At 37.0% G+C, this 27,900-nt stretch overlaps 2 protein-coding genes across 2 annotated transcripts; both read left to right on the top strand.

The window, feature by feature from the left end:
* The first annotated feature begins 5,263 nt into the window (after positions 1-5,263).
* On the top strand, positions 5,264-10,143 carry LOC108679915. The gene is made up of 2 exons (XM_018168657.2): positions 5,264-5,410; positions 8,787-10,143. The coding sequence occupies exon 2, from the start codon at positions 8,849-8,851 to the stop codon at positions 9,467-9,469; it is 621 nt and encodes a 206-aa protein (XP_018024146.1). The 5' UTR covers positions 5,264-5,410; positions 8,787-8,848; the 3' UTR covers positions 9,470-10,143.
* A 6,620-nt stretch (positions 10,144-16,763) lies between these two features.
* LOC108679916 lies at positions 16,764-20,137 on the top strand. The gene is made up of 2 exons (XM_018168658.2): positions 16,764-16,850; positions 18,552-20,137. Exon 2 carries the CDS (start codon positions 18,557-18,559, stop codon positions 19,094-19,096), a length of 540 nt encoding a protein of 179 aa, XP_018024147.1. The 5' UTR covers positions 16,764-16,850; positions 18,552-18,556; the 3' UTR covers positions 19,097-20,137.
* Positions 20,138-27,900: the final 7,763 nt, after the last annotated feature.

Here is a 27,900-nt window from a genome sequence, read left to right as displayed (position 1 = left end):
AGGCTCTCGGCCTGCAAAACCGTAGTGGACGCAACTATGTAAATCAAAAGAGGAGAAAGGAAAATTCAAAAGAAAATTTATATGGTTTATTATTGCTATGACCCATTTATACCACTGTAGGATTTAAAGTTCATATTAGATATGGTATTTCCTAGACCCCGAAATATTTATTTGTGTCCTATTACATATTATCAAGATGCGCTCCCGATATAGCAAAGATGCTGTCCAGTTTTCTTCGATTCCTTTATAGAGAAAAATTTTGCGGGAGACTACTTAATCTTCGCCCACCACTCATCTACACGGCCTTGATTGTACATCTACATGCTATATGTGTTTGCCGACTTGTGTTTCATAGCATCTCTTTTGACTTGGAACATAATGGTAATTTCAAGATAATGCTCTCTTAACGTAATCTTTATTCTCATGATTACAGGTATCTTAATCGTAATCGAAGCCCAACCTAGCGTAGGCAATGAATGCAAGCACAAATAAGGAAACGTCAATAAGATTAATAGGTATATCTGCCCTAATTCTCATTGAAGCTGAAATTATTTAACGTAGTTATCATCAAAGTTGACGTCTTATGTCTTGCCTGTCAAAACCACCTTGTGTAAGTAACTATTGAAATACTGCACTATTGAGGATTGACCATGCCTTGGCCTGTGATTAACCATTCCAGACATGCCAGCTGTAACATAACATAGTGATGTCGGCACTGAAGTGTAGGCATGATGCGGCCTGTCGCCGATTCTTTTCCATTTCGTGCCTTGTTCACAGAAGATATAAAATCGTGTCATTTAACCGAACCTTTTCAGGATTGACGATAGTTTGAACTAGCTACTAGATTTCCACCGGGTTCGATATGGTGCTAGGCATTTCAAGTCTGAACATAAATTTTTCCATAGCTTTATTTAGTCTAGTAATCTTGTGTCATCGAGCAGTCAATTAACTACGCTCATCTACAACGTTACTAATTAAGCTTAAACAATGGGAGTCCAGCCCCTGCCTAGTGTAGGTTTCATGAATATCTTTCTTGACCTATTAACTAATAATATATCTTATTTCCAGCTAACGTGACCAACGATAGCAAGTAAAATCTAAACACCCAAACCGAAGTTTCATCCGGCCCACCAAACCACATCCGTGTCAAATAGGTTCGTATAATCTTGGGATTTATGGAAAATTATTCAGTTACTTTAATGTTGCAAAAATAATTCTTAAGCAACATGCCAGCTCATGAATGGGAATGTAGGGGCATGCGTCGTCCCATTTACTTAAATACACTTTGTCTATCATTCCGACACTCGCGATGCTAACTTCAATACTGGGTCCGTTGCTACAATACGATTTTGTGCTTGCTCACGCAAGGTGATGTTTGAAAATCCCAACAGCCTTGAACTTCAATGTCTTGTTTATGTGTTTGTGAATAGAGTGTAATTTGATGTGCTAGTGTGTGAAATAATCAATAGAGCACATTAACTTTTTATTTTAGAGTATATTATTTATGTGTTATGTCTTATCGGACATCTGTACCAAACGTATCCACCCCACCGGCTCTGAATCTCTTTCTTGTATCTAATTGGCCGCAATAGAATGTAATTTCTGAATTACGGCTGATTAAGTAGATTACATAAAGGCATATTTATGATAAGCTTGGTTTATAAATCCTCTAGTAATTATTTGCTGAAAAATTGTATTCACGCCAAACTTCGAACCACGTAATCCTGACAGGAAGTGAAAGAATGGGGTATTTTATTTCTAGTGGTTAAGGTAGTCAGAAGGAAAGTCGCACAAATTATAGCTATTCTGGGGATAGATAAATCGTTGTGACGAACTAATCTTGAATCCCAGAATAGCCAATTAATGCGTCACCTCATAAGTTCGAATGGTCTAAGTGTCATGTCCACCAATGACTAACGAATTTGGCAACTTCAGGGGAGCACAAAAATAACGAATTTGGCAACGTCAGGGGAGCACAAAAATAACGAATTTGGCAACTTCAGGGGAGCAGAACTTGTGAAGTTAAACTTCACTGTAGCTGGTCGCACCATGGCATCCGCCGGCTCAACGCCTCGGAGCGGGACAGTACGGCATTTTCAAAGTTCAAAAAAGATACTAGATAGTTCTAGAAAATATGACGTAGCAGCCGGCCGAAGCCGGCTACTGTCACGGGAGCTTAGCACAAGGAACCTCTTGCCTCAACGGTTAGAACAGAACTCCTATAATCAATTTGACACTCACGTCAGAGTCGGTCCTACTTAAACTTCGTAGTCTGACGAACAGTAGTGGGAAATTTGCAGCAACACTTCATTACAATCGTGTTGCGCCGTAATTGTGGTACTTGATGAAGATCTCAGATATATAATTAATTCTATATTATGGTGTATAACTGTATCTTGCCATTCTCGAACTTTTCAGACGCTCCGGTAAACTGAACACGAGTTTTTGATAGCGTGACTGTCACTAGTGATGTTTAGGAGTTTCCAGGGAAATTTATTTCTGCTTGATTTCTGTGAATAAGTGTAAAGGGAAAGGTAATGTGTGAAAAAACTTTATTTACCGTATGCTTTCAAATCCATTCAGTTACGTGCGAATAGTCAAGTCATTTTCTGGATATTCGTGATCCTTTTAATGTGCTAACTATTTTTCAGAAGCGATGGACGCGATTCCTATCTTTTCTCAACTGAAGTCGGTGGTTCAACTTGTATGCGGCGATCATGAAGGTGCCCTGCAGACGCAAGATAACTTTACACGTCAATGCCCTGTTGTTTCTCAAGTGAGATCAGTAATGGAAGTTGCTTTGGGCGACCCGGACGAAGCTCTGGAAACTCAAGTGGAATGTGTAAAATTCTTGAGCCGAACGGTGGATGCGATTCCAGTTGGTCACGTTAAAGGAGTCGTTCATCTCTCCGTGGGAGATTACAACGGGTGCGCAACTGCTATGAAATGTGCTACTCGCACCTCTGCTGTTACAGGTGCTGGCACGCTGGGCTTTATTGCAGGAGGTCCTGCTGGAGCTGCTGGTATGGGTATTGCTGTGGGAGCCGCTTATGATGGCACGTTAACAGAGTTGGATTCGAAAATAAGTGGAGAATTTAAGCCTAACGGGATGTTCCAGGTTTCGGAAGATCCTACGGATCCAGGCAAGTGGTGTGACTCGTTGTGGAAAATGCAATGGAAATGCCCAAAAGAATAACAAGGCTAGAAGCAAGGATGATTGAACGAAAATATTGATCGGCCAATTGATTGGCAGATTAAAAAATTATATAATGCTTACATCATTTATATATTATAAAAATGAACAGTCTAACTGCTTTCATTCATAGGTATTAAAGATTCCTACTAAATATGGAAGTGAGCTGCATTAAATTTTCTATTCGCACTGACGTTTATAATTTTCAATCTCTGTAAGGACTCTTACAGTATGCTATTTTCCCGTATGGCGTGGGTGCGACGAAGTTTTTGGTTGGAGCTTTCAGAGCTCGCATCAAGCATTTTCGAAGATAATGAATGGAATTTACGTTTTCCCTTTACCACGTTATACCGATTTTCGTATTTTCATATAGGTAGCTGTTAAGCACCAGCAAACCCTAGCTGTTTAGGCAAGGGGCTGCATGGACTGTTTTCAATGCTCCTATAGGAATTAATAAAAAAGAAAGATAATGTATATTAGCGCTCCACACCATGCATAACTTTATTTGCTGTTGGAATGAGTAGCGCAGCCGCCGCACTTTCCCTCGTGCTGATTTCGTGATTAATGGTGTGTTAGATTTGTTCATATTCTAGTGTGGTAAATTTGTTGATATTCATAAAATTTTAGGTTCGAATCATGTCCACAGAGTGAAGTAGGTGCTACTTTAATACTAAGATTTCTAATATTTTCTCCTAAGATTTCATTAATATTCCTAAAATGAACGCGAAACCCAACCAGGGCTTTGCCTAAAATATTTGTTCGTTTGACTATATGAGACATCGTGCATTTCCTTATTGGTTGAAATTCTGAATCATTTGATCGAACAAGTCAAGCAATCGTATCTCTATTTATGTTAGAACTTCCTCTCCCGCTGTTGAAAAAAGTAATAAAAGGTTCTGCTATTGACTGTCTTCAATTGATCCTGCATCGCTAGCTTTCATATGCGCAGTAGCTGCGGAAATTCTAGCCAGGACAGATGAATTTAGAGTTGATTGCACTTGCCTTTTGAGTGATATGCTGAACAGGGAATAATTTTCTTGCCAAGACAGTCTCCACAGACCATCAGCTTTGAAAAATTATTCTTTGTTGAACCTAGAATTTAATTTGTATATTAATATCTAGTGAACTTTACCATTTAGTAGATTTCTAACTTACTATTGTGGTTAGTATTTCCTTGCGCTCGTTCTAATTTACAGGACCTGGCGATGCTGAGTTGGCTTGATTTTGATTATAATAAAACGGGTCTGAACTTTTTTTGCTAGCATGAGAGATTTAACCATCCTGTTAGATTGTATCCTGTTATGGAATGGAAATTCGCTTTATAATGTGATGAATTGCTTAATATGATCATTTTTATGCTTGTAAATCGTTTCAAGTATACACAAGGACGGCTGTTAGATTTTTTAAAGCCTATTTATTTGTACAACCAATTTTCCTCGTTATGTAAAATATCCCACACTGTTAATATTGTCTATGAAATCGTAGTTTTCAACTTAAATTAATCAGTAATTTTTTATTTAGTTATATCGAACTAAATGCTTAAAAGAAAATCATAGTTATGGTAATAGACTGCGAGGGCATTCTTTGTATATATTACATGCAAAGCTGATGGAAATTTTCAAATCTGCTCTTTTTTTTCTACGAGGCTCATTTCCCAGTTCAAATTTTGATCGCGGAATGGAACAGGCCGTCGAAGTGAGAATTTAAAGAAGCACCAATTGGGTGAGAGAAGCAACAATCTATTGTCTATTCCATCTTCGTTTAATAAATCATCATTATGTTTGATAAATCATTAACCAATCACTTCTGATTTATTTCAACATGGAACAGTATTTAATTAATCCTCAGCGCCTATTGCGGCAATGCTAATCTTTGACATTCAAGGAAAAATATAAATAAATATATATATTCGGATATGTATGACACATAAATTCACTGCATCTAATTTAGTCAAAGGAAATTGCGATGCTATCTGTACTTGCTGATAAGACGTCCTAAGATACTTGGTGATAAGATGAACAAACACCCAAGGAAAGTGTAGAGTCTCTTCGTCTGATCATATCTGTTCGTTGGTGGACTATCCTGCAGTCTGCATTGGAGCTAACCGAAGTTTGGTATTAGTTGACTAATTTAAGTTTAACTTGAGTTGTTGAGCTTAACTTGAGAAGTAAACGGCAGTTATATGCTGGCATAAAACCCCTCGATTCTCGATCTAAAGTGAGTAACAAGTTTCCTTGTGAATGCCCTACAGGAATTTAGAGTTTATTGGTAGTTTGAAGGAATGCAGATGAAAATGAAACGCCTCCGAAGGCGTTGTCTCAGCAATACATGCATGACACCAATGTAAGTTTTATTGAAGACCATAGAGCATATCTTATCGACGATTTTTTATTGCTTCCATTTGGCGAATTAGGCTTTTTGTGGGATCTTAAAGTTCAAATTTACCTTGATTTTCGAATATATCAAACCCTCAAACAGCCTTGTTTGCCAAATAAAGAAAAGCAATAATAAAATCGTCAATAAGAAATATTCTCTGGTCTTAAATGAAACTTGTATTGAAGAACAGCTTCTGCCAAACTATACTAATAAACCAATCCAGTATATACTGTACCTGGAATATAGTGGGAACGCAAGTGCACTCTAACAACAGTATTTCTTAACTTGAAGGGAGTGACTTGTGCCATCTGTTCCTGTATTTTTAAAACCATTAACAATTGGACCAGAAGCATTTTTCTAACCATTGCTAGAGAGGATTAAGGTCAGTATCATAACATTCATTCTGGCCAATTTTTCTACTCGTATAACTGTGAGAGAAATTCACATTGTCTTAGGATTTCAGTTATTTTAATTTCTTTTTGTCTCGTATGTTTTACGGCTGCTGGTACGGTTGGCAACCTTGCTTTATGCTGACGCGGCGTTCCCGGCAGCCTATGTTAGTTCTCCTCAATTGATAATTCGATTGCTGCCACTTGGTCGGAGCGTACTTGCTGTCTCTATTAGCGAATGTACATGTAGCGTCCATATTAGGTGGGTGTTAGTGCATTTGCACTTTAGTTTTATGTTCGAGTTTTGAATATAGTGTTTGAATTCTTTGAATGTATTCATGTGTTGTGTTAAATGAAATTGTTCCATAGTATAATATTGTTAGTTATTGTCTTGCTGACCATCATTGTTCGGCAGGACTGACTCTCTGCCCGGCCAGCAAATACGGCTCCTATTTAGGCCTGCCTTGACGGTATTTCCCAGCTTCAGTACCAGCACCAGTCGAGTCTCAACCCGAGTTCAGTAGTCAATGCTGTGCACCGTCAGCCCAGTGCCACATAGTGCTGTACTGCAGCCTGTGCACCATCCGTCCAGTGCCCATGCCCATTGAGCTGTGCACCATCAAGCCAGTGCCCCATCGTGTTGTGCACCATCATTGCAGTGCTCCATTGTCACTGTGTAGTGTGTACCATCATTACTGTGTGTCCCCATCGCCGTGCATCCCACCCTTAAATTGCTGTGCACTGTGCACCGTCCTTGCTGTGTTACCTATCTCATGCTCAGTTTCGTAGTAGTTCTGAATTAGCTTAGTTACTATGACCTTTTCAATCATTCATCTTGTCAGTGTTCAATTAGCGTGTTTTGTTCAATAAATATTTCATCATTATGCTTTCATTTCTCCCTTGAATTTTGAGGATCGGTGGCAGTTTTGGGTTAATTTCCGTATGTAATTGGAGTCGTCCTTAAAAACAACATAACATAGTGATGTCGGCGCTGAAGAGTAGGCTTGATCTGGCCTGTCGCCGATTCTGATACTTTTGATGACTTGTTCACAGAAGATCTAAAATCGTGTAATTTGACCGGATCTTTTCAGGACTGACGATAGTTTGATATAGCTACTAGACTTCCACCGGGTTCGATATGGTGCTAGGCATTTCAAGTCTGAACATATATTTTCCATATCTTTATTTAGTCTGTTCTTGAACGCGTTCATACTGGGAGCGCCAACGATGCTATCAGGGTGGCTATTCCACATAACATAACATAACATAATGATGTCGGCGCTGAAAATGTAGGCCTGATGTGGCCTGTCGCCGATTCTTTTCCTTTTCGTGCCTTGTTCATAGATCTAAACTCGTATCATTTGATCGGATCTTTTCATGACTGGCGATAGTTTGAAGTAGCTACTAGACTTCCCCCGGGTTCGATAAGGAGCTTATGGTGCTAGGCATTTCAAGTCTGAACATATATTTTTCCATAGCTTTATCTAGTCTGTTCTTGAACGCGTTCATACTTGGAGCGCCAACGATGTAATCAGAGAGGCTGTTCCACATGTCGGTAATTCGAAGCGAGAAGAAATGTTGGCGCGTGGAGAAGTTGCAGCGCAGTTTTTTTAGTTTATGGCCGTGGCCCCTGGTGTTGGTTCTTGTTTCAAATTCTAGTAATCCTTCGGGCACCTTGTATAAACCATGAGTATACTTGTATACTTCAATGAGGTCCCCACGCAGACGTCGATAACGGAGGCTTGGAAGCTTCATAATCTTCAATCTTTCTTTATAGGACTTGCCCTTCAAGCCTGCAATAATCCTTGTTGCACGTCTTTGAACATTCTCTATTAAATTTGTTTTATTATTGTTATTTAAATATGTTAATTAATTAGTTAAATTAATTTGTTTTATATTATTATTACATTTATTTTTTTATTATTTTAAAAACCTTACATTAACCAAGACGATATTCGATTCGCGTGTTAGAGGATTTACAAAAACTTAAGAAATGAGTGGAAACTTTACCAGTGTTATTGCATCATATATTCACTCAACTTCACTCCTAATAGCAATTTCACTCGACAGTGATGGGAAAAAATTATGTTTGAAATGATGCAGCCTGGAGACGATTTCTAGCTGTTGTTTTCTTAAAATATTAAAACTTTAATTGCGTGTGACATTTTTGTAAATTGCCAAATATTTTGTGCATTTCATTTACTTTCCAGTTTCCACTATTAAATATCTATAATAAATGTTAAAATTAAAAAATTCAATGAATGTTACAATTCAACATTTGATTTCAGAAATTTTATTTACAGAATATCTAAAGAATTATCTAAATGCTATACTCTCTACTTGATCGTCGTCATGGGCGAAATAAATAGTTACAAGCGAACGTTTGCGCGGTAAAAGTAGTTACAAAAAATTAGTTTGTAATGCATCTAGATAGTTTATCAAGAGCCATACATTTTTTACACGAATTAATGAACTCTGCCACGAATTAGAGTCACGACAATGCAACCACTTGTAAGGTATCATTGAGCAGAAACGTACACAACTTGTAGTACTGGTAACTGCTGTCACTATATATACACTTGAGAGAAACACTCATCCAATATGGCTATCGAATATGGTTTCTCCAAGAAATTTGGAGCACTGTACCTTGATTTTCGAATATTCAATTGTTAGTGAATCTTAAATTATTTAGTTAAAAAAAATCAAGGTCGTAGGAGTTGATACTTTTTGTATCTATACTGCTTCTTGGAAAGGTACAACATGCATGAATTTTATCCGCACTTAAAATTACTATTCCTTTTTTTTAAAGTCTATTTTGATTTCTACAGAACCAATTGGACCCCTTCCTATACCTCTCCGTCTGGAATCGTCGGTCAGTGGGAGTTTCACGATGCTGAAGGATCAGTCAGAAGCAGGCAATTTGATTCCTAATGACAGCAACCCAGCCAACTCCCAGGCTAGAACTGCCATCTTGGATGCAGCTGGCAGAATCCAGGATGCCGGAGACTCACAAAAAGACAAAAGCTTCGAGGGTACCATTGCAAATGATGTACCCGAGGTTGGACGTGTGAAAAGAACCATTCGTTATGCCAAGAGAAAGACGATGAATGCAATAAGGGTTGCATCTCATACCACTGCTGTAATTGCGGGAGGACTTGCTGGGTTTTATCTACTAGGTCATCCTGGGGCTGTTGCAGGAGGTATCGGTGCTGGTGTTGTTATAGATTCTGCGATCACAGCTGTTGACTCCGGCATACAGGGAACATTTCAGCCGTACGGTTTGCTTGAGTTCTTCACTGATACGAAGAAACCAGGCAAGTGGCGTGCTGCTGGGCGTGGGGTTGTCATTGATGGCATCACGGGCCGTTTCGCTGGCAGTGCCATGAGAGTCGTCTTATTGGGACGTCACATTTACCAGTTATGGGTAAAGGCATTTCATTGGCTCTATAGATTTTCGCCTTTTTATGTCATCCGAATAATTGTAGATCGGGTGTTTTTGGTAAAGGAATGAATTGAAGACATAGATATTTGTGGATTTTAAAACTGATCGATGGAACTCTTCCAAGATCAATCAAGCTGTGGACACTTAAATAAAGAGTTAGAATACAATAATATATGAATATAATGCTGAATCTTGAGACCTAACAAAGCATTGGCTCTACAAGAATCACTCTGAAAGCTGTTCACTTACTTCCGAACATTCCTACGAGGTATTTTTTTTAATTTCTGTGAGGGATAGATTTAACTAGATATAAATATACTTGAATAACAGTATTATTCTAGCTTGTATATTATTTATATATGTTGCACTATCCATCTAAAATCCTAATATTCATGTGTTGTATTAAAATTCTGTGTAAACTTTTTTCTAGATGACATGAGAGATAACACTTGCACAAACATGGGTCAATTAATAAATGGACCAGATTACAGAACGCGAGATGTTCAGCTTCTATATAGAACATATTCACTATACTTATGTACGAATCAAGACATTATAGTATTAATATAAAATACCTCGTTTAAAATAACATTAATTATTAATATAAAATACCAACGATTCATCTAATCTTTGAACACGTTCATTGATATTGGACTGACAAACACAAAAAAAACTGTATTGAGCTCTTTCCTATACCAAGATGCAGAGCTGGGCAGCGCTACTTTGAAATGTAGCGGCGCTACCGCTACCGCTACAGTAAAATGTAGCGCCGATACATTAGCCGCTACAATGGCCAAAATTATTGGAAATCTCTAAATATTTATTGTTCTGCTATTGGGATTTACTCATAAACATTTAATGATAATAAAACATTTTCAAAACATGTCAACGCAACTATATTGCAATTAACCTAACCGAACTAGTACGGGTTATATAGATACAGTAAATAAAAGTTACAGTTATTTTTATGTTTTACCTTCCCTACATGGATGTCTACTTTAATCTACCAAACTCAAAAATCATCCACATACAGGGTCATCAATATTTAGCGTTACATTTTTTTCGAAATCAATTGTTGATAATTGTCCTTAATATTTGTCATTTGTTTACACCTTCTCATTAATCTATATCATTGTTTATAATTTATCATCTTAATGGTGTCAAAAAACACCAACTGTCTGCTCAAGTTGTTGACAAACGCCTCCAAAGATCCAAGATTCTTCTTTCCCGCATACATGATGACACGCTGCCAAACCTCGTTTTCAGTGATGAGAAGATGTTCAATTTTGAACACCACTTCAACTCCCAAAATAATCGAATTTGGTCGAACAATGGGGACGAAGGATCCCGTGTGGTGACTAGGAAGCAATGCCCGACCTCAGTGATGGTCTGAGCAGCCGTAACAGAGTCCTCAAGGAGTCCAATCTTTTTTGTTGACAAAGGGGTGAAATTGAATCAGAAGAACAATCGAGATGTCATCCTTGTTTGTGCATTGTTGCCCTGGGCACAAAAGCACTTCAAAAACGTCCCTGGTCGTTCCAGTAGGACTCAGTACCATCCCATGGGGCCAAATTAATTCAGGAGTGGCTGTCCGAGAATGTTCCTCACTTCATTACCAAAGATGAATGGCCCCCATCGTCACCCGATCTGAATCCTGTGGATTTTGGGATCTGGTCATACCTTGAGAGCAAGGTCTCGATCGTTCACCATCACAGTTTGGACGCCCTAAAGGTCAAACTGCTGAAGAAGTGGGCCAAAATCCCGTAGAGTGTCATTCGTGACTCTTGTAAGGCTTTCTCGAAGCGTCTACAACTCGTTATTGATGCAGATGGTGGACATATTGAATGAAATTGTGGGAATTGTATCTCTGAACCTCTGCCTACTTTGAATACTATTAAGTAAAATCTAAAGGCTTTATCTATAAAAGTAGCGGTAGCGCTGTAGCGGCAAAACCTCGTATCGCTACTTAAATATGTAGCGGGCGCTACCGCTACATTACCTTAAATGTAGCGTCGCTACCGCTACCGCTACATGTAGTGCGCTACTGCCCACCTCTGCCAAGATGTACCAGTAAACCTCAAAGAAATTGCCACAATATCCTAGATTTATATGTATGATGGAACTAAAATATTTGTATGGATATTAAGGATTCGAGGAAGCCTGAGACCGTGGTCATGATCAACGAAAACATAATGGATGCGCTCATTTGCACAAGATGGTCTCTTTATCAAAACAATGCGTCTTTAGAACAAGCGAGCATGATCAATATTGACTCTAAAATTGTAGGCTGGAGATACATGGCCTAACTGACCCGATGTAAAGTTATGGACTAAGGGAATAGCTTCTGGTAAAGGATGTGATTAGTGTCGGAAGAAGTCGTCAAATTCTGTTTTATAATTTGTCAAAATTTAGAAGTAATTGCTTGTCATAACAGCATGCACAAAACTAATAGACCGATATTCGAAATATCCGAAATTCTCGGGGCTCTAAAATGGATCCCACCGAAGAAATAAAAAAAAATTTGAATGAATATTTTCCCAGCATCTGGACATCGGGCATCAAAAGACCGCTTTTGGCTGAGGAGTGCACGTATGTCTACGAGTAGAAAAACTCTGCGGCATTAATACGACGCTGAAGTTATCGGTAAAAACAAGTGAATACCTCATCAAAAAAGTGACAAAAAGTACGCTGTTAAGCAATCATAAGACGTAATTATCTGGTGAGACAAGTTTGGGAATACCGGAATCGTCAGAAAAAAGTACTATTGATACAAAAGTGCCCCTTCATATGTCATTCATGGAAATCCATTTGGCAGGTATAAGATTTTTTAGGGAAAATTTCAACTCCGAGGGCGCGATATGGTGACTGCTACCATGTGAACTGCATGGGAGAGCGAAAGTGGTTACTCAAGGGTAAATACATCTGTCTTTTGTGCTAAAAATTGGGCTAATATGCGCGACGTCGTGAATATTAATTATGAAGTAATTATAGTTTTTAGCCCCGTCGGAAGCCCCCTGTTAGATTACAATTATAATGTGTTATAAATGAATTGCGTAAAAAATTACTCATAGTAAATCTGTCGGAAATACCGATTCAAAGACGATATTCGTGTATTTATTAAGTATGATTGATTGATCCATATAATTATGAACTACATATTTAGTTCATCGAACAATGCAACGATTATATAAAAAAGATATACCTTGCAAACTTCAAATCAGTGGAGTAGTGAAAATTATGCCGATTTCAATTTTATTAACCCCAAAATTGTTGCATACCTAAAGTTTTATGTAACTGGATATTGCGAGGAGCTGCTATTTTCATCGAAGATTAGTCGGACGAATCGCTGCCAAGCAATATTTGCGTGGATTGGGCTTCACACCACCGGATTGTTATAAATTGGAGCATCAAAAGGAATTTAAAAGCAAAGAAAACGCCAAGCAAATTCACCATATCGATATTGAAAACGTTTCGGAGTCGAGCTCCATCTTCAGTTCGACAATCTAAACGATTAAAATCATTTTATAAGTCAAAATTCTAAAACAGACATACAACCTAAACAAGACCTAACATTATATCAAAAACAGGACTCGATTGGAACAACTTGGTCCTAGGGAGCATCTAACATTAAAAATAATGGTCATATAGTGGTATTTTCCAAATAAGTTGGAACAGAGGTTGAAACTTGGCTCATCATTATTTTGTCTCCTTGGTTAATGAAATAGTCAGTTATCAATTGTATTCATCCACAAGTAAATAAAATTAAAGCTACGTCATCATAAAAACAATCAACAAAATTCGCGGCAATAAGGGTTTCATTGGGTCTTGACGAGATATAAATTAATCTGGAAGCACAGATAAGGTCTAACATAGAACAATTTTTGATAAATAATGAGTTTAAAAGGAAGAAGTCGCTTGCTTTCCTCCTGGTCTTGCCGACAAACTTACCAGCTTACAACGATTGCTTGTCATCAGAAGTAGGCAGCTTTGACAGCAGTGTGACTACGTTCGTCTCTCGTCAGATTCAACGCACGAAGCTTTCCTATCCATGTCTATTATTTCCTGAAAATTTCACTTACTCCGGCATGTACTTTAATTAACAAGTGCGTGGAAAATATCGGTAAGACCAACGACATTATTCTTCGGTGAATGCAGCGAGTTTCCACTCTCCAAGCGGTTCCCTAGTTGACACTCGGCATCGTCATCATGCAGTGACTCATCACAGTCACATCAGTGCCCTGACAGAGCTCGAGCGAGTGGGATGAAGCAGCTCAAACCACTCGCCCAGTGTTACCTTTTAATATGTTGCTATAGCTAATTGTGGTTCCCTTATCTGTGTATTCCTCTATCGTCTGTTACTGTGTATGATTCCAGAATTTGTAATACCAAGTTCATGTTATTGAGTGAAGATTGAAGTTGTTGCAGCGAGTTACGCTGAGCGAAGACATCGTTGGCGGCCATTGTCAGGAGTCTAACACTTACTCATAGGCTGCTATATCATAGTTCATATCGATTTTTTAGAATGAACTCGGGCAATTAGTTTGAAAGGGAATTATTTTGCTGCATAAACTAGGTGTAGTGATTTAATATTTTTGGATCATTTGCCTCATTTTCGTGATTTTGCCTTAAATTAATTGTACGCCATATGATTAATGATATAGCGACTGCTTTTGGATTTTGGGCGTGGTGACTCTGAAAAGGACATTCAGGAGTCAGGCCTTTACAACGGCCATCTGCCACACGTCACATATCCGTTTTGTTAGTAGGGGAGAAGAGGGAAACCAAGCCAGGTAGAAGCAACATTAAATGATTAAAGCAGAGGCTAGAGGGGTAGGACCATGGTTGAACTAATACTACTAATACAAGGTAGACCCACGCGCAGCTCCGCCTTGCGAATGTCATTTGTTATTCCACCCGTGATGTCACATTAGTCGTTGTCATGGTTGAACTAGTCAAGGAACTAGTATATACCTAGTTCAAACATGGGTCGATGTGACGTCACCGTGTGATTCAAACTGATTTGTAACACCTGTTTTGCTTAAAATAAGACTAGTTGCAGTAAATAAATTTTTTGGGCCATTTTAATGAGGTCAATTTCTTTCATGGTTGAACTAATACTGTAATACAAGGTTTTCCCTAGTGCAGCCGCGCCTTGCGAATGTTATTTGTTATTCCAACTGTAACGTCACTTTGGTTATTGTTACCTTGTTACGTCACCTCGTTACTTGTTACGTCACCTTGGCTCTTGTTACGTCCCATCGTGACGTCAAACTGATTTGTAACACTGGTTTTGCTTAAAATAAGACTAATTACATGCAGTAATAAAATTTCTTGAGCCATTTTGAAGAGGTAATTTTTTTTATATTGCTTTCAAAGATGACATAAAAACAACGTTTTTATCTACATTTTTTTACATTTTGTGCCCACCGTGACGACACTCTAGAGATGCGCAGAACGGCGAAAAATCGTCATCGCCGTGGGTCAACCTTATATTATATTAGTTCAACCATGGGTGGGACCGTGAGACAGTTTGTGCAAGTATAAGATGAAAAGAGAGGAAAGGAAAATTTAAAAGGAAATTTATTTGGCATATTATTGCTACGTCCCATTTATTACACTGTTGGATTTAAATTTCATATTAGATATGGTATCTCCTAGACCCCGAAATATTTATTTGTGTCCTATTACATTATTATCAAGATGCATACATAGCAAAGATGCTGTCCCGTTTTCTTCGACTCCTTTATAGAGAAAAATTTTTCGGAGACTACTTTGTTCTCTCCTACCGCTCATCTAAACGGCCTCACTGCCGACTTGTTTTTCGTTGAATCTATTTTGAATTGGAATATAATGGGTAATTTTATTTACCACGTTTTTCTTAGTTTCGCTTCGTGTCTGTCTGTCATCAAAGATTCAAACCTTAATTTAGAGCACTTTCGACGATCCTAGAAACTTGAAATTTGGTATGCATGCTTATGCTGCCTAACAATTCATGATTTGATCATCAGAAGTAATAATAATAAAAAAACAAGTTAAAAAAAATTAGAAAAAACCCTAAAAATTCAGGGTTGGGAATCGATTTTTTTGTCGAACATCCAGAGTTGCCAACCCTGGAAAATGATTTGAATTGCTAAACTAAAAATATAAAATTTTACGTTTTTATTTTGTAATCACACGTCTGGTGGTTACAAAATTAAAAACCAAGAAATAAAACAAATAAAAAAACTTTTGAAAACCACGTTTTCTTAATGGACAATAATATGCGTTTAAAAATTACTTTTTAAAGACAACACTTCTAAAAAATACAGTGTCTCCTATGTTACACATCTACAATGAATTTCTTTTTTTTTCATATATTAATAAAAATGTATTTTTAATTTTTTTAATATTAATATGTGAAAAAAATAATAAATTTTTAAAATTATTTATTCTGTCAAATGATTCATGCCTTGTCTTCAACTTTGCACAAGTGTGCAAAATTTCAGATTGATTGGACTGGTAGAAGAAGTGTGTTGAATATCGATTATAAGATTTGTAGAAGAAAAAATTATTTTTTCAATTTTTCATATTACAAATTTTTTTTAATTTAAAATTATATATTCTGTTAATTGACTCATGCATTGTCTCCAACTTTACGCAAGTGTGCAAAATTTTAGATCAATTGGACAGGTAGAAGTGTGTTAAATATAGATTATAAGATTTGCAGCAGACAGACAAACAAACAGACAAGAAATGAAGTTAAAGAGAAGTGTTGTAAAAAGAAAAACATTTACTCCTACATAACATTACATAACATTTTACATAACTTTAATGTTACCGTATGTACGAGTTAATGTTGTTCTTTTTTGTCCATTAAGAAAAAGTGGTTTTTATAAGTTTTTTTATTTGTTTTATTAAGATATTGTTCTTTAAACGCAATCTCTAATCTCACGATTCCAGATATCTGAAGCGTAATCGAAGCCCAACCCAAGCGTTGGCAAATGCAAGCATATGTAAGGAAACGTCAATAATACGTAGGTAAATCTTGTTTACCTCTCCTTGAAGCCTAAATTGTTTAACGTAGTTATCAAAGTTGACGTCTCTCCTTCTTGCCTGTCAAAACCACCTTGTGTGCAGGGACTGGACTATTATACAAAACTATTGAAATACTGCACTATTGAGTATACGTATTGACCAAGCTGTGGCCTGTGATTAACCATACTTGTCACGCCAGCTGTAATCTTGTGTCATCTATCAGTCATTAACAACGCTCAGCTACAACGTTATTAATTAAGCTTAAACAATGGGAGTCCAGTCCCTGCATAGTGTAAGTTTCATGTATGTCTTTCTTGACATAATAACTAATATCAAATCTTATTTCTAGCTTAGGTCATCAACGACAGCAAGTAAAATCTACTAAACCAAAACCGTCGTTTCTTCTTGCCCACCAAATCACATCTGTGTCAAACAGGTTCGTATAATATTGATATTTATGAAATCATTGGGTTATTTTAATGTTGCAAAAGTAGTTCTTAAACGACAGTCCAGCTTTTGAATGGGAGAGTAGGGGCATGCGTCGTCCACTTACGAACTTAACACGTTAAGTGTGCGCATGGCTGTGACCCACCACGGTTGCCAGATGGCCTGAAAACAGCTAATTCCGCGGACAAAAGACGCCTATTATTTGATATTCAATTGTAAATTAAGTTTCAGTGCAAAAATCAAATTTTCATTACTCCTACTTCTAAAATTTAATAAGGAAGTGCACTGTCATAACTTTTTTTTCGGCCAATGCAATTAAAAAAATAAATAGCGGAATGTGTACTGAAAAAATACCTGCAACCTACCGGTAGGTCTTGCCGCACGTAACGTGTTAAACACACTTTGCCTATCATTCCGACACTCACGATGCTAACTTCGATGCTAGGCCCGTTGCTATAATCAGATCTCGTCCTTTCTCACTCTAAAGGTGAGCTTCCAAACTCACTTGAACTTCAATGTCTTACTTATTTGTGTTTGTGAAATGCGTGTAATTTGAAGTACTCGCGTGTGAGATACACGATAACAATATGTGAAAAAGACATTGTTGCCGGCGCATTTGCGGGTGAGGTCAACCCTAGGTGACCTACTTCTGTCTCTCAGGCAACTAACTTTAGTAAACTATTAGCGCAGAGTCCATGAATAAATAACACGGAAAGATAGATGTATATTGGTGACCAGATTTACAAATTTAATAAAACCAGGGAATAAAGGAGCATGGGCAGAAAATAGGTATTGTAAGAAAAATACCGATTGTTTACTAAAGGTTCTAGAAGTCGGTTTCTTTAACCCTAAAATGATACATGATAACTATTACCCTAAATTACAAAAATATTGATACAAAGATATTATGACTAAATTATGAATGAACGGATTTATTTTGAGATAAAAACTCAATAAGTAACCCGGTTACAACATTAAAGCCCATGCTCCACTTATTTTAGAGTATCTTTTTTATACTAGGTCGGACTTGTGTGCCGAACGTATCATCCAACATGCTCTGAATCTTGTTCCTTGAACAAGATTCAGATTCCGAATCTTCTTCCTTGAATTTTCGGCTATTAATTACTGAATTACGGCTTATATAGTAGATTGCATAACAACGGCATTTTTATGTTATGCTTGATTTATAAATCCTCTAGTAATTACTGACAGAATAATTGCATTCACTCCAAACTTCCGAACCGCATAATCGTGATAGGGAGTGAGGAATTTTGTTTCTAGTGGTAAAGGTAGGCAGAAGGTTAACTCTCACAAATTCTGGCTGTTCCAGGGAAAGAAAAAAGGTTTTGCCGTAATTGTCCAACTGAATAAAACTCTGTTATTAGCATACAATGAATTAATAATGTTTTATAACTACATATATCTCGCTAGTCCGAAACTTTTTGGAGACTATAGGATAAACTTAACACGAGTTTCTGTTAGTGTGACTGTTTCTAGTAATCTTTAGGTGTCTCTAAATTAATTTATTTCCGCTTGATTTCTGCCGTTAATCGAAATTAGCAACTTAATGCGTGAAAAAATACTTTTTATCTATGTTTACAAATGCATTTCGTTACGTGCGTATAGCTGTTTGTTAAGTTATCTGTGGGAAATGCAAAGAAATCCGTCTAATGTGCTAACCATTTTTCAGAAGCGATGGACGCGTATCCAGGCTTTTCTCAACTGAAGTCGGGGGTTCAATTTGCGTTCGGCGATTTTAAAGGAGCCTGGCAGACGCAAATTAACTTTACTCGTCAATGCCCTGTTATTTCTCAAGCGAGATCAGCGATAGAGGTTGCTGCGGGAGACCCGGACGCCGCTCTGGAAACTCAAATAGAATGTGCAAAATTCTTGAGCAGAACAGTGGATGCGGTTCCAGTTGTTGGTCACTTGAAGGGATTCGTTCATCGCGCCGTGGGAGATGAAGACGGGTACGTGGCTGCTCAGAAATCTGCTACTCGCTCCGCAGCTATTGCTGCTTATTCGGCGATAGGCTTTGTTGCAGGAGGGCCTGCTGGAGCTGCTTTTGGGGGTATTGGTATGGCAGCCCAATACGATTTCACCGTATCATGTATTGATTCGGAAAATAAAGGAGAATTTTCGCCTTACGGCATGTTCGAGTTCTTGGAAGATCCCAAGGATCCTGGCAAGTGCTGCGACTCAGCGTGGAAAGTGCCACGACTCTGCCGAAAATGATGGTAAAGCTAGAAGTAAAAATGATTGAACGACAATGCTGGTCGGCCTATTGATCGACGGATTGAAAAATTATATAATGCATTCATCGTTCATGTTTATAAAAATTAACAATCTAATAGCTTTCACTCATGGAAAAGATTCTTACTACTATCCTCTTGAATTTTCTATTCACACAGACATTTCCAATTTCTGTGAAGACTTTTATAGTATGCCATTGTCCCGTATAGAGTAGGTGGGACATGAAGTTTTTGGTTGAAGCATTCAGGGCGCGGACAAAGCATTGTTGAAGATAATAAATAGAATTAACGCTTTACCTTTGCCACGTTTTACCGATTTTTGTATTTTCATATAGCCTATAGGTAACTGTTAAGCACCAGCAAAACCCTGCTTAAGCAAGGGGCTGCATGGACTAGTTTCCAGCGCTTCAATAATAATTAAGATAAAAGAAAAAGATAATGTATATTAGCTCACTACACCAAGAATGACTTGATTTGCTATAGGAATGAGTCCTCGTGATGATTCCATGATTAGTGTGGTAGATTTGTTCGTGTTCTAGTGTGGTAGATTTGTTCGTGTTCTAGTGTGGTAGATTTGTTCATGTTCTAGTGTGGTAGATTTGTTCATGTTCTAGTGTGGTAGATTTGTTCATGTTCTAGTGTGGTAGATTTGTTCATGTTCTAGTGCGGTAAATTTGTTCATATTCGTAAAATGTTAGGTTCTAATCATGTCTACAGAGTGAAGTAGGTGCTACATTAATATTTCTATCTGAATATTTTCTAATACATTGTACATTGTATTATGAGAATTGAGAAAAAATACATTGTATTTTTTCTCAATTTCTTTATTCCTAAAATGAAGGCAAACTAAACCACGGGTTGGCCTTATTTGTTCCTCTGATTAAATGAGATATAGTCCATTTTCTTATTGGTTGGAATCCTGAATCCTGCTGATATAACAAGACATTATAATCGTATCTGTATTTCTGCTTGAAATTGCTGTCCCGCTGTTCAACAGAAATAATAATAAAAGATTCTGCGATAACTGTGTTCAATTGATCCCGCATTGCTGGCTTGGAGTAGCTGTGAAAATTCTAGCCAGGACTAAGAGATGAATTTAGAGAGTTGATTGCACTTGCCTCTTGAGTGATATGCTGAACAGAGAATATTTTTTATGCCATGGCACTGTTTAGACAGACCGTCTCCTTTGAAAAATTAGATTCTTTGTTAGACATAAAATTTAATTTGGTTACTAATATCTTATCCACGCGAAACATTTCTTCTCGCTTCGAAATGCCTAGCACCATATCGAACCCGGTGGAAGTCTAGTTGCTATTTCAAACTATAGTCAGTCCTGAAAAGGTCTTGTTAAATGACACGATTTTAGATCTTCTGTGAACAAGTCACGAAAAGTTCAAGAATCGGTGAAAGGCCACATCAGGCCTACACTTCAGCTCCGACATCACTATGTTATGTTAGTGAACGCTGCCTTTTAGTAGAGTTCTAACTTTCTATTAAGGTTTATATTTCAGTGCATTCCTCCTAATTTACAGGACCTGGAGGTACTAAGTTAGCTTGATTATAATTACGATTCTGATTAAATAAGTCCAAAATTTTGTTGCTAGCATGAGAGATGTAACCAATATCCTGTTATATTCTATGCTGGTGAATGATGAAAATTCGCTTTATAATACGATGAATTTCATAGTATGATCACTTATATGCCTATATACCGTTTCATGTATACGCAAGACCGGCTGTGGAATTTTTTAAAGCTAATTTATATGTACGACCAATTTTCCTCGTTATGTAAAATATTCCGCACTGTTGTCTATGTAATCGTAGTTTTTCACTTAAAATTATCAGTAATTTTTTATTTGGTTATATCGAACTAAATGCTTGACAGGAAAGCATACTTATGGCAATAGACTGCGAGGAGATTCTTTGTATTTATTACATGCAAAAAAGCTGGTTAACATTTTAAAATCAGCTTTTTTGAACGAGGCTCATTTCGCAGTTAAAATTTTGAGCGCGGAATAGAACAGGCCGTCAAAGTCATAGAGTGAGAGAAGCAACAATCTATTTCTTGTTCGTCTAATAAATCATTATGTTTTGATAAATCATGAAACAATTACTTCTGTTTTATTTCTACATGGAACGGAATTTAAATAATTCTCAATGCCTATTGCGGCAATGCTAAACCTTAACATTCAAGGAAAAATATATATTCGGTACGTATGACAATTAAATTTACTGCATCTAATTTACTAATAGAAAATAGTTATCTGTTCTTGCCGATAAGACGTACTAAGGACTATTCAGCAGTCAGCATTGGAGCTAACCGAAGTTTGGTATTAGTTGACTAATTTAAGTTTAACTTGAGTTGTTAAGCTTAGCCTGAGAAGTAAACGGCAGTTATATGCTGGCATAAAACCCCTCGATTCTCGATCTAAAGTGAGTAACAAGTTTCCTTGTGAATGCCCTACAGGAATTTAGAGTTTATTGGTAGTTTGAAGGAATGCAGATGAAAATGAAACGCCTCCGAAGGCGTTGTTTCAGCAATACATACATGACACCAATGTAAGTTTTATTGAAGACCATAGAGTATATCTTATCGACGATTTTTTATTGTTTCCATTTGGCGAATTAGGCTTTATGTGGGATCTTAAAGTTCAAATTTACCTTGATTTTCGAATATTTCAATCCCACAAGAAGCCTTATTTGCCAAATAGAGTAAAGCAATATTAAACTCGTCAATAAGAAATATTCTCTGGTCTTCAATGAAACTTGTATTGAAGAACAGCTTCTGCCTAACTACACTGAGAAACCAGTACAGTATATACTGTACTTGGGATATACTGGGAACACAACTGCACTCTAACTACAGATGTCTTAACTTGAAGAGAGTGACTTGTGCCATCCGTTACTGTATTTTTAAAACCATAAAAAATTGGATCAGAAGAATTTTTCTGACCATTGCTGGAGAGGATTAAGGTAAGTATCACAAATTCATAACATTTATGCTGGTCAATTTTCTACTCATTTAACCACGATGATATTCGATTCACGTGTTTGAGGATTTACAAACTAATGAAATTAGTGGAAACTTTAACAGTGTTATTTCATCAAATATTCACACACATTGACATTTGTAAATTGACATTTGCGTGTAACATTTTTTGTAAATACATTTTATATTTTATACATTTCATCTACCTTCCACTATAAAACAATATTTATAAAAATATTTTAAAATTACAAAATTCAATGAATGTTAAAATTTAACATATGATTTCCGAAATTTTATTTACAGAATATCTAAAGAATTATCCAAATGCTATACTCTCTACTTGATCGTCGTCATAGGCGAAATAAATAGTTACAAATGAACGTTTGCGCGGTAAACGTAGTTACAGAAATTAGTTTGTAATGCATCTAGATAGTTTATCAAGAGCCATACAATTTTTTACAAGAATTAATGAACTCTGCCACGAATTAGAGTCGCGACAATGCAACCACTTGTAAGGAATCATTGAGCAGAAACGGACACAACTTGTAGTACTGGTAACTGCTGTCACTATATATACACTTGAGAGAAACACTCATCCAATATGGCTATCGAATATGGTTTCTCCAAGAAATTTGGAGCACTGTACCTTGATTTTCGAATATTCAATTGTTAGTGAATCTTAAATTATTTAGTTAAAAAAAATCAAGGTCGTAGGAGTTGATACTTTTGGTATCTATACTGTTTCTTGTAAAGGTACAGATATGCATGAATTTTAACAGCACTTAAAATTAATCTTCCTAGTTTTAAAGTCTATTTTGATTTCTACAGAACCAATTGGACCCCTTCCTATACCTCTCCGTCTGGAATCGTCGGTCAGTGGGAGTTTCACGATGCTGAAGGATCAGTCAGAAGCAGGCAATTTGATTTGTCATGACAGCAACTCAGCCAACTCCCAGGCTAGAACTGCCGCTGTGGATGCGCCTGGCAGAATTCAGGATGCCGGAGACTCACAAAAAGACAAAAGCTTCGAGGGTACCATTGCAAATGATGTACCCGAGGTTGGACGTGTGAAAAGAACCATTCGTTATGCCAAGAGAAAGACGATGAATGCAATAAGGGTTGCATCTCATACCACTGCTGTAATTGCGGGAGGACTTGCTGGGTTTTATCTACTAGGTCATCCTGGGGCTGTTGCAGGAGGTATCGGTGCTGGTGTTGTTATAGATTCTGCGATCACAGCTGTTAATTCCAGCATACAGGGAACATTTCAGCCGTACGGTTTGCTTGAGTTCTTCACTGATCCGAAGAAACCAGGCAAGTGGCGTGCTGCTGGGCGTGGGGTTGTCATTGACGGCATCACGGGGCGTTTTGCTGGAAGGGCTATGAGAGTCGTCTTATTTGGACGTCACATTTACCAGTTATGGGTAAAGGCATTTCATTGGCTCTATAGGTTTTCACCTTTTTACGTCATCCGAATAATTGTAGATCGTGTGTTTTTGGTAAAGGAATGAATTGAAGACATAGATATTTGTGGATTTTGAAACTGATCGATGGAACTCTTACAAGATCCATCAAGCTGCGGACACTTGAATAAAGAGTTAGAATACAATAATATATTAATGTAATGTTGTATCCGGAAACCTAACAAAGCAAAAATTGGCTTTACAGGGATCACTATGGAAGCTGTTCACTTACCTTTGAACATATGTACGAGGTATTTTTTAAGTCTTGCGAGGGATAGATTTACCTAGGTATAGAAATCATTAATTAAATGTATTATTCTAGCTTAGAAAGCTTGTGTATTATGCATTCATATTGAGCTATGTACACATCTAAAATCCTAATATTCAAGTCTTGTATTAAAATTCTGGGCAACTTCTAGATGACATGAGAGATAACACTTGAACAAACATGGGTCCATTGAAAGACAGACCAGATTCCAGAACCTGTTGTTCAACTTCAAAATAGTATGATATTCACTGTACTTATGTATGAATCAAGACAGTAATGAGTGAATATAAAATCATCCATATCGTTAAGCGGGATGAGATGGTTACCGAAAAGATCTTTGGAATAGGAAGATGAGGATCATTTGAGGAACTAACATACAACTTCCTGTGCGCCTCCCGGCCGCGAAGCAAAATGAAATATTATAAATTATGATCAACTTGTTGATGAGGTCCATTTGGGGTAACCTAGCTGATGATTGTACGTATATACGGATATTCCGTTGTGCTCGTTTGCGCTGTTAATTGTTGGTGTTATGTCACTTACTATGAGCACAGTTCTCGATCGTGGCTTCATAAGGTTCCTGTGATAATGACCTGTTGTTTTCTCAAATAATCTGTCAAAACCTTATCGTATTGATCTGTATTAATTATACCTTAATTCGTTAAATTAACAACGTAGTGAATTAATGAATTATGTGAAAGGTTAAATTAATGAACATTTCCTTTTGTTTCAGTGTCGACTCGATTTCTGCTTTGACTTATTTTACAAAAATTTGCTCTTCTGCCATATTATCCTGTACCTACATGATTATCCGATCGCAAAAGGCGTGACTTAGAAATTTGAAAAGGGCTTGAATGATCGTCTTTTCCATGCCCTAGATAATGATTCTGTTATAATTCTGACGAATACACGCTTCTGCATCTCGAAGCTGAACCCAAGCGATGTCTGCCGCTACTCAGCGATTGGTATCATTGAGCAGCGTTATGAAATTATTCCTTTAACAGACTCAGAAAAACGAATGGTTCTTATTGTCCAAATAGTATGCACTATCTTATCCTTTGAACATATAGAGAGCCTAAATAGCACTGATACCCCCTTATGCGGTTCAAACTGGGTAAGGACCAGCAAAACTGGGCATGACCCACTCAAGGGCGAAAATTGCATCGTTATTTTGACAATCTGCGGAGAACAGACTTGGAAATGCTCCCGACATCACAAGTATTAACTATTAATTTGAAAAATTTAGTTATCTCTTGTATCCTTCGTGACAAACTAAATGAGCTATCATGATCATTCTGTTTCAGTTATCGGCTAACTTGTGTGTCTAAAAAACGGTAGATATTTACACATGTGTACTGTCGAATCATCTTTCGGAATTCATTTGAGATTATTTGCTTTTAGTTTAGAATTCGTTTGATAGTCCCATTCGTTATGCTTTGACTAAAGTGTGTTAGAAAAATTTTAATTAATTAGGCTTTCGCATGAACCCTGTTGAATAATATTCATTAATTATTATTATATTTTCTGGTGGCTGAATTTTATGGATTCGACAATACATGTGTGGCATCACAATACAATCAACTCAGTGATGTTGAATTTATACTGAAAATCAAAGAGAAACGTACTATCCTATCAATAATTGCGGGGAATACTCGAGCATGTTCTAATTTAAGCCAAAATCGAGCACACAAACTACACTAAAAAATAGTAGTGTGGATTCCTAATCAATAACTAATGATAGCAAAAAACTCCCCACGGTTAACGGATGTACCCGGATGAATTTTTTTGTCGCGTAATTCATTTACAAACACCAAGACTGGATCGCAAGCCAAAAACTTGTCGATCGACTGATGGAACTGAAGCCTAAATTGATCAGTGGTATTCAAGTGTCGTATGGCGACACAAATAAATCATAGCATATGATTTCGAAATCGTAACGGATGATTTTTTATGATCTCAATTTAAGTAAAAAATTGATATTTTTTGACGACACGTTGTCTGCATCACAATTCATGTTTTATTAATTTCATAAATTTCTATACTTTCGATTTGCGAACGTTGAATCGCGTTGTTTGTTTCCATGAATCAATATTAATGTTAACGCCGAGGAGTCCATCATAGATCAACTTATTTGTATCAGTTGTTGAAGACATCAATGATACAGCAGAAGCCAATGGACATCTGCACCGAACGTATTATTTGTTCAGGTGGCAATTCCCAGGCACTCTTCTCTGAACTTTAACTTGATATTTCCCAACTCAGCAACCACTTGTGCAAAGCCAACGATGCGAGTGCCATAGAAATCTATATAGGTACTACATTTGCTGCCACTGATCGTGATCGCGGCTCGATTTTTTCATCTTGTCTTCAGCACTTTATTTCACCTTTGATCGCGTCATCATAGTGTTGAAATTTCAAGTTACTCATTCAACATATCAAATTAACGAGTAAGCATCGCGAAACTTGTAAATTTATTATGTTATTTCTTAAAACCCTGCTAAATAATTTGGTTCTTCTTACCCGTTTTGAGGGACTCGCAAGCTACACTTTTTTAAATTCAAGAGTAATCTGAAAAGGTATAATCAGTAATGTGTATAATGCATTCAACATAATGCATCATAGGCCTTTTTCTCCGTATTATATCCTAGTACGCTATTAAATAAACTAATACTTGTATAGAAAGTAGGATTATAACATGCGTTATAATATGAAGTCTTATATAATTGCCAGATATTTTTTATCTTTTTGCTTCTTCCGAACGAGTCGCAATCGAATTACCTCTTCTACTGAAGAACAATGAAATTCTAACCATTGCATGAGTAACGCTGTAAGGCTTGAATTTGAAGGCGTACTATGAATTAAAAGTTCATTCTCAAACTTCATCCAGGACTTGAAAAGCTAGAGCATGAAAACATTTAAACCCTATTCACAGAGACAAGTGTTCTGGATGCACTTTTAAACACATCTAAGGTTTTGGCATCAATTTGCTGGTACGTCGTTAACAGAATCTAACAGATCCCGACACTATAGCTACATAATAAAAAAACTTTTTTAGTTTGCCACTCTGTTGAAGTATAATGAAAATAACGTAGAAAATTGTAAAAACTGCAGTATATAAAAGTATTAGTTTGAAAAAAATACAAATTTGTACACGTTAAAACTTAAAAGTGATTAGTGAGTGTATATGTTAAGTGAGTAGTGAATTAACACACAATTAAGTAATCTTGTTAGATTACCTGAATATCCTATATATGGGTTTCATCCAATAGAGTTTCCGGGATTATAAACAGCAGAACCATTACTAGATGGACTGATACAAGTAATATAAATATTAATATTATCATACTATTTTAGCCCAGTTCCAATATATTATCTATAGAATATTTTACCGGGAATCTGCAATTTTAAGAAGCAACTTATAAATTGATTCGAAAAATATTTTTCAACAAATGCAGCCTTCGAAAAATGTAAAAATTAAATTTAGGAAAGAATTTGAATCCTCTTCAAACGGCAAGGAATATTTTAGTTATAATTCTATAAAAGCAATGAAACCAAGGTGAACACGGCGCAGTAAATGACAAATCCCTATACATGAAAATCGAAGATATCTTAATCAAAATATCATAGAGACGTTGGAGTATCAAGGCTTAAAATTTTAAGATCCTTCTCAATATCACTTTTTCGCTTGGTCAACACGTTTAACTGCCGGAAAATACGCGCCTAAACTGGCACATCCGATTTCCATTTCCAAGAACAAGAATGGCGCAGCAATGTTCTTTCCGCAGTCCGCGTGGCCTTCCGTCCGTATACGACAATTTGCCTTGTCGTTCGGCCTTAGCAAGCTGCTATTGTAAGATTGTAATTGTTAAGTAACAAAATAGCGGGAATCCCGGCAACGATTATGGTATTAAGAAAAAACGAGGATCGGAACTTACTATAAGAACGAGATATTTTCATGTACTTAATTGGGTTGCTGTCACCAAGCTCTCTTCCTCCTTTGAAAACTTCCTTTCCCGAGTAAATTTCTGTACCATCATGCATCAAGCGTCATCAAGCCATTAATTTGT

This window comes from Hyalella azteca, unplaced genomic scaffold (genome assembly GCF_000764305.2).
Source record: "Hyalella azteca isolate HAZT.00-mixed unplaced genomic scaffold, Hazt_2.0.2 contig16377, whole genome shotgun sequence".
In the NCBI taxonomy this organism is placed as follows: domain Eukaryota; kingdom Metazoa; phylum Arthropoda; class Malacostraca; order Amphipoda; family Hyalellidae; genus Hyalella; species Hyalella azteca.
This window is presented reverse-complemented; position numbering and strand designations above follow the sequence as displayed.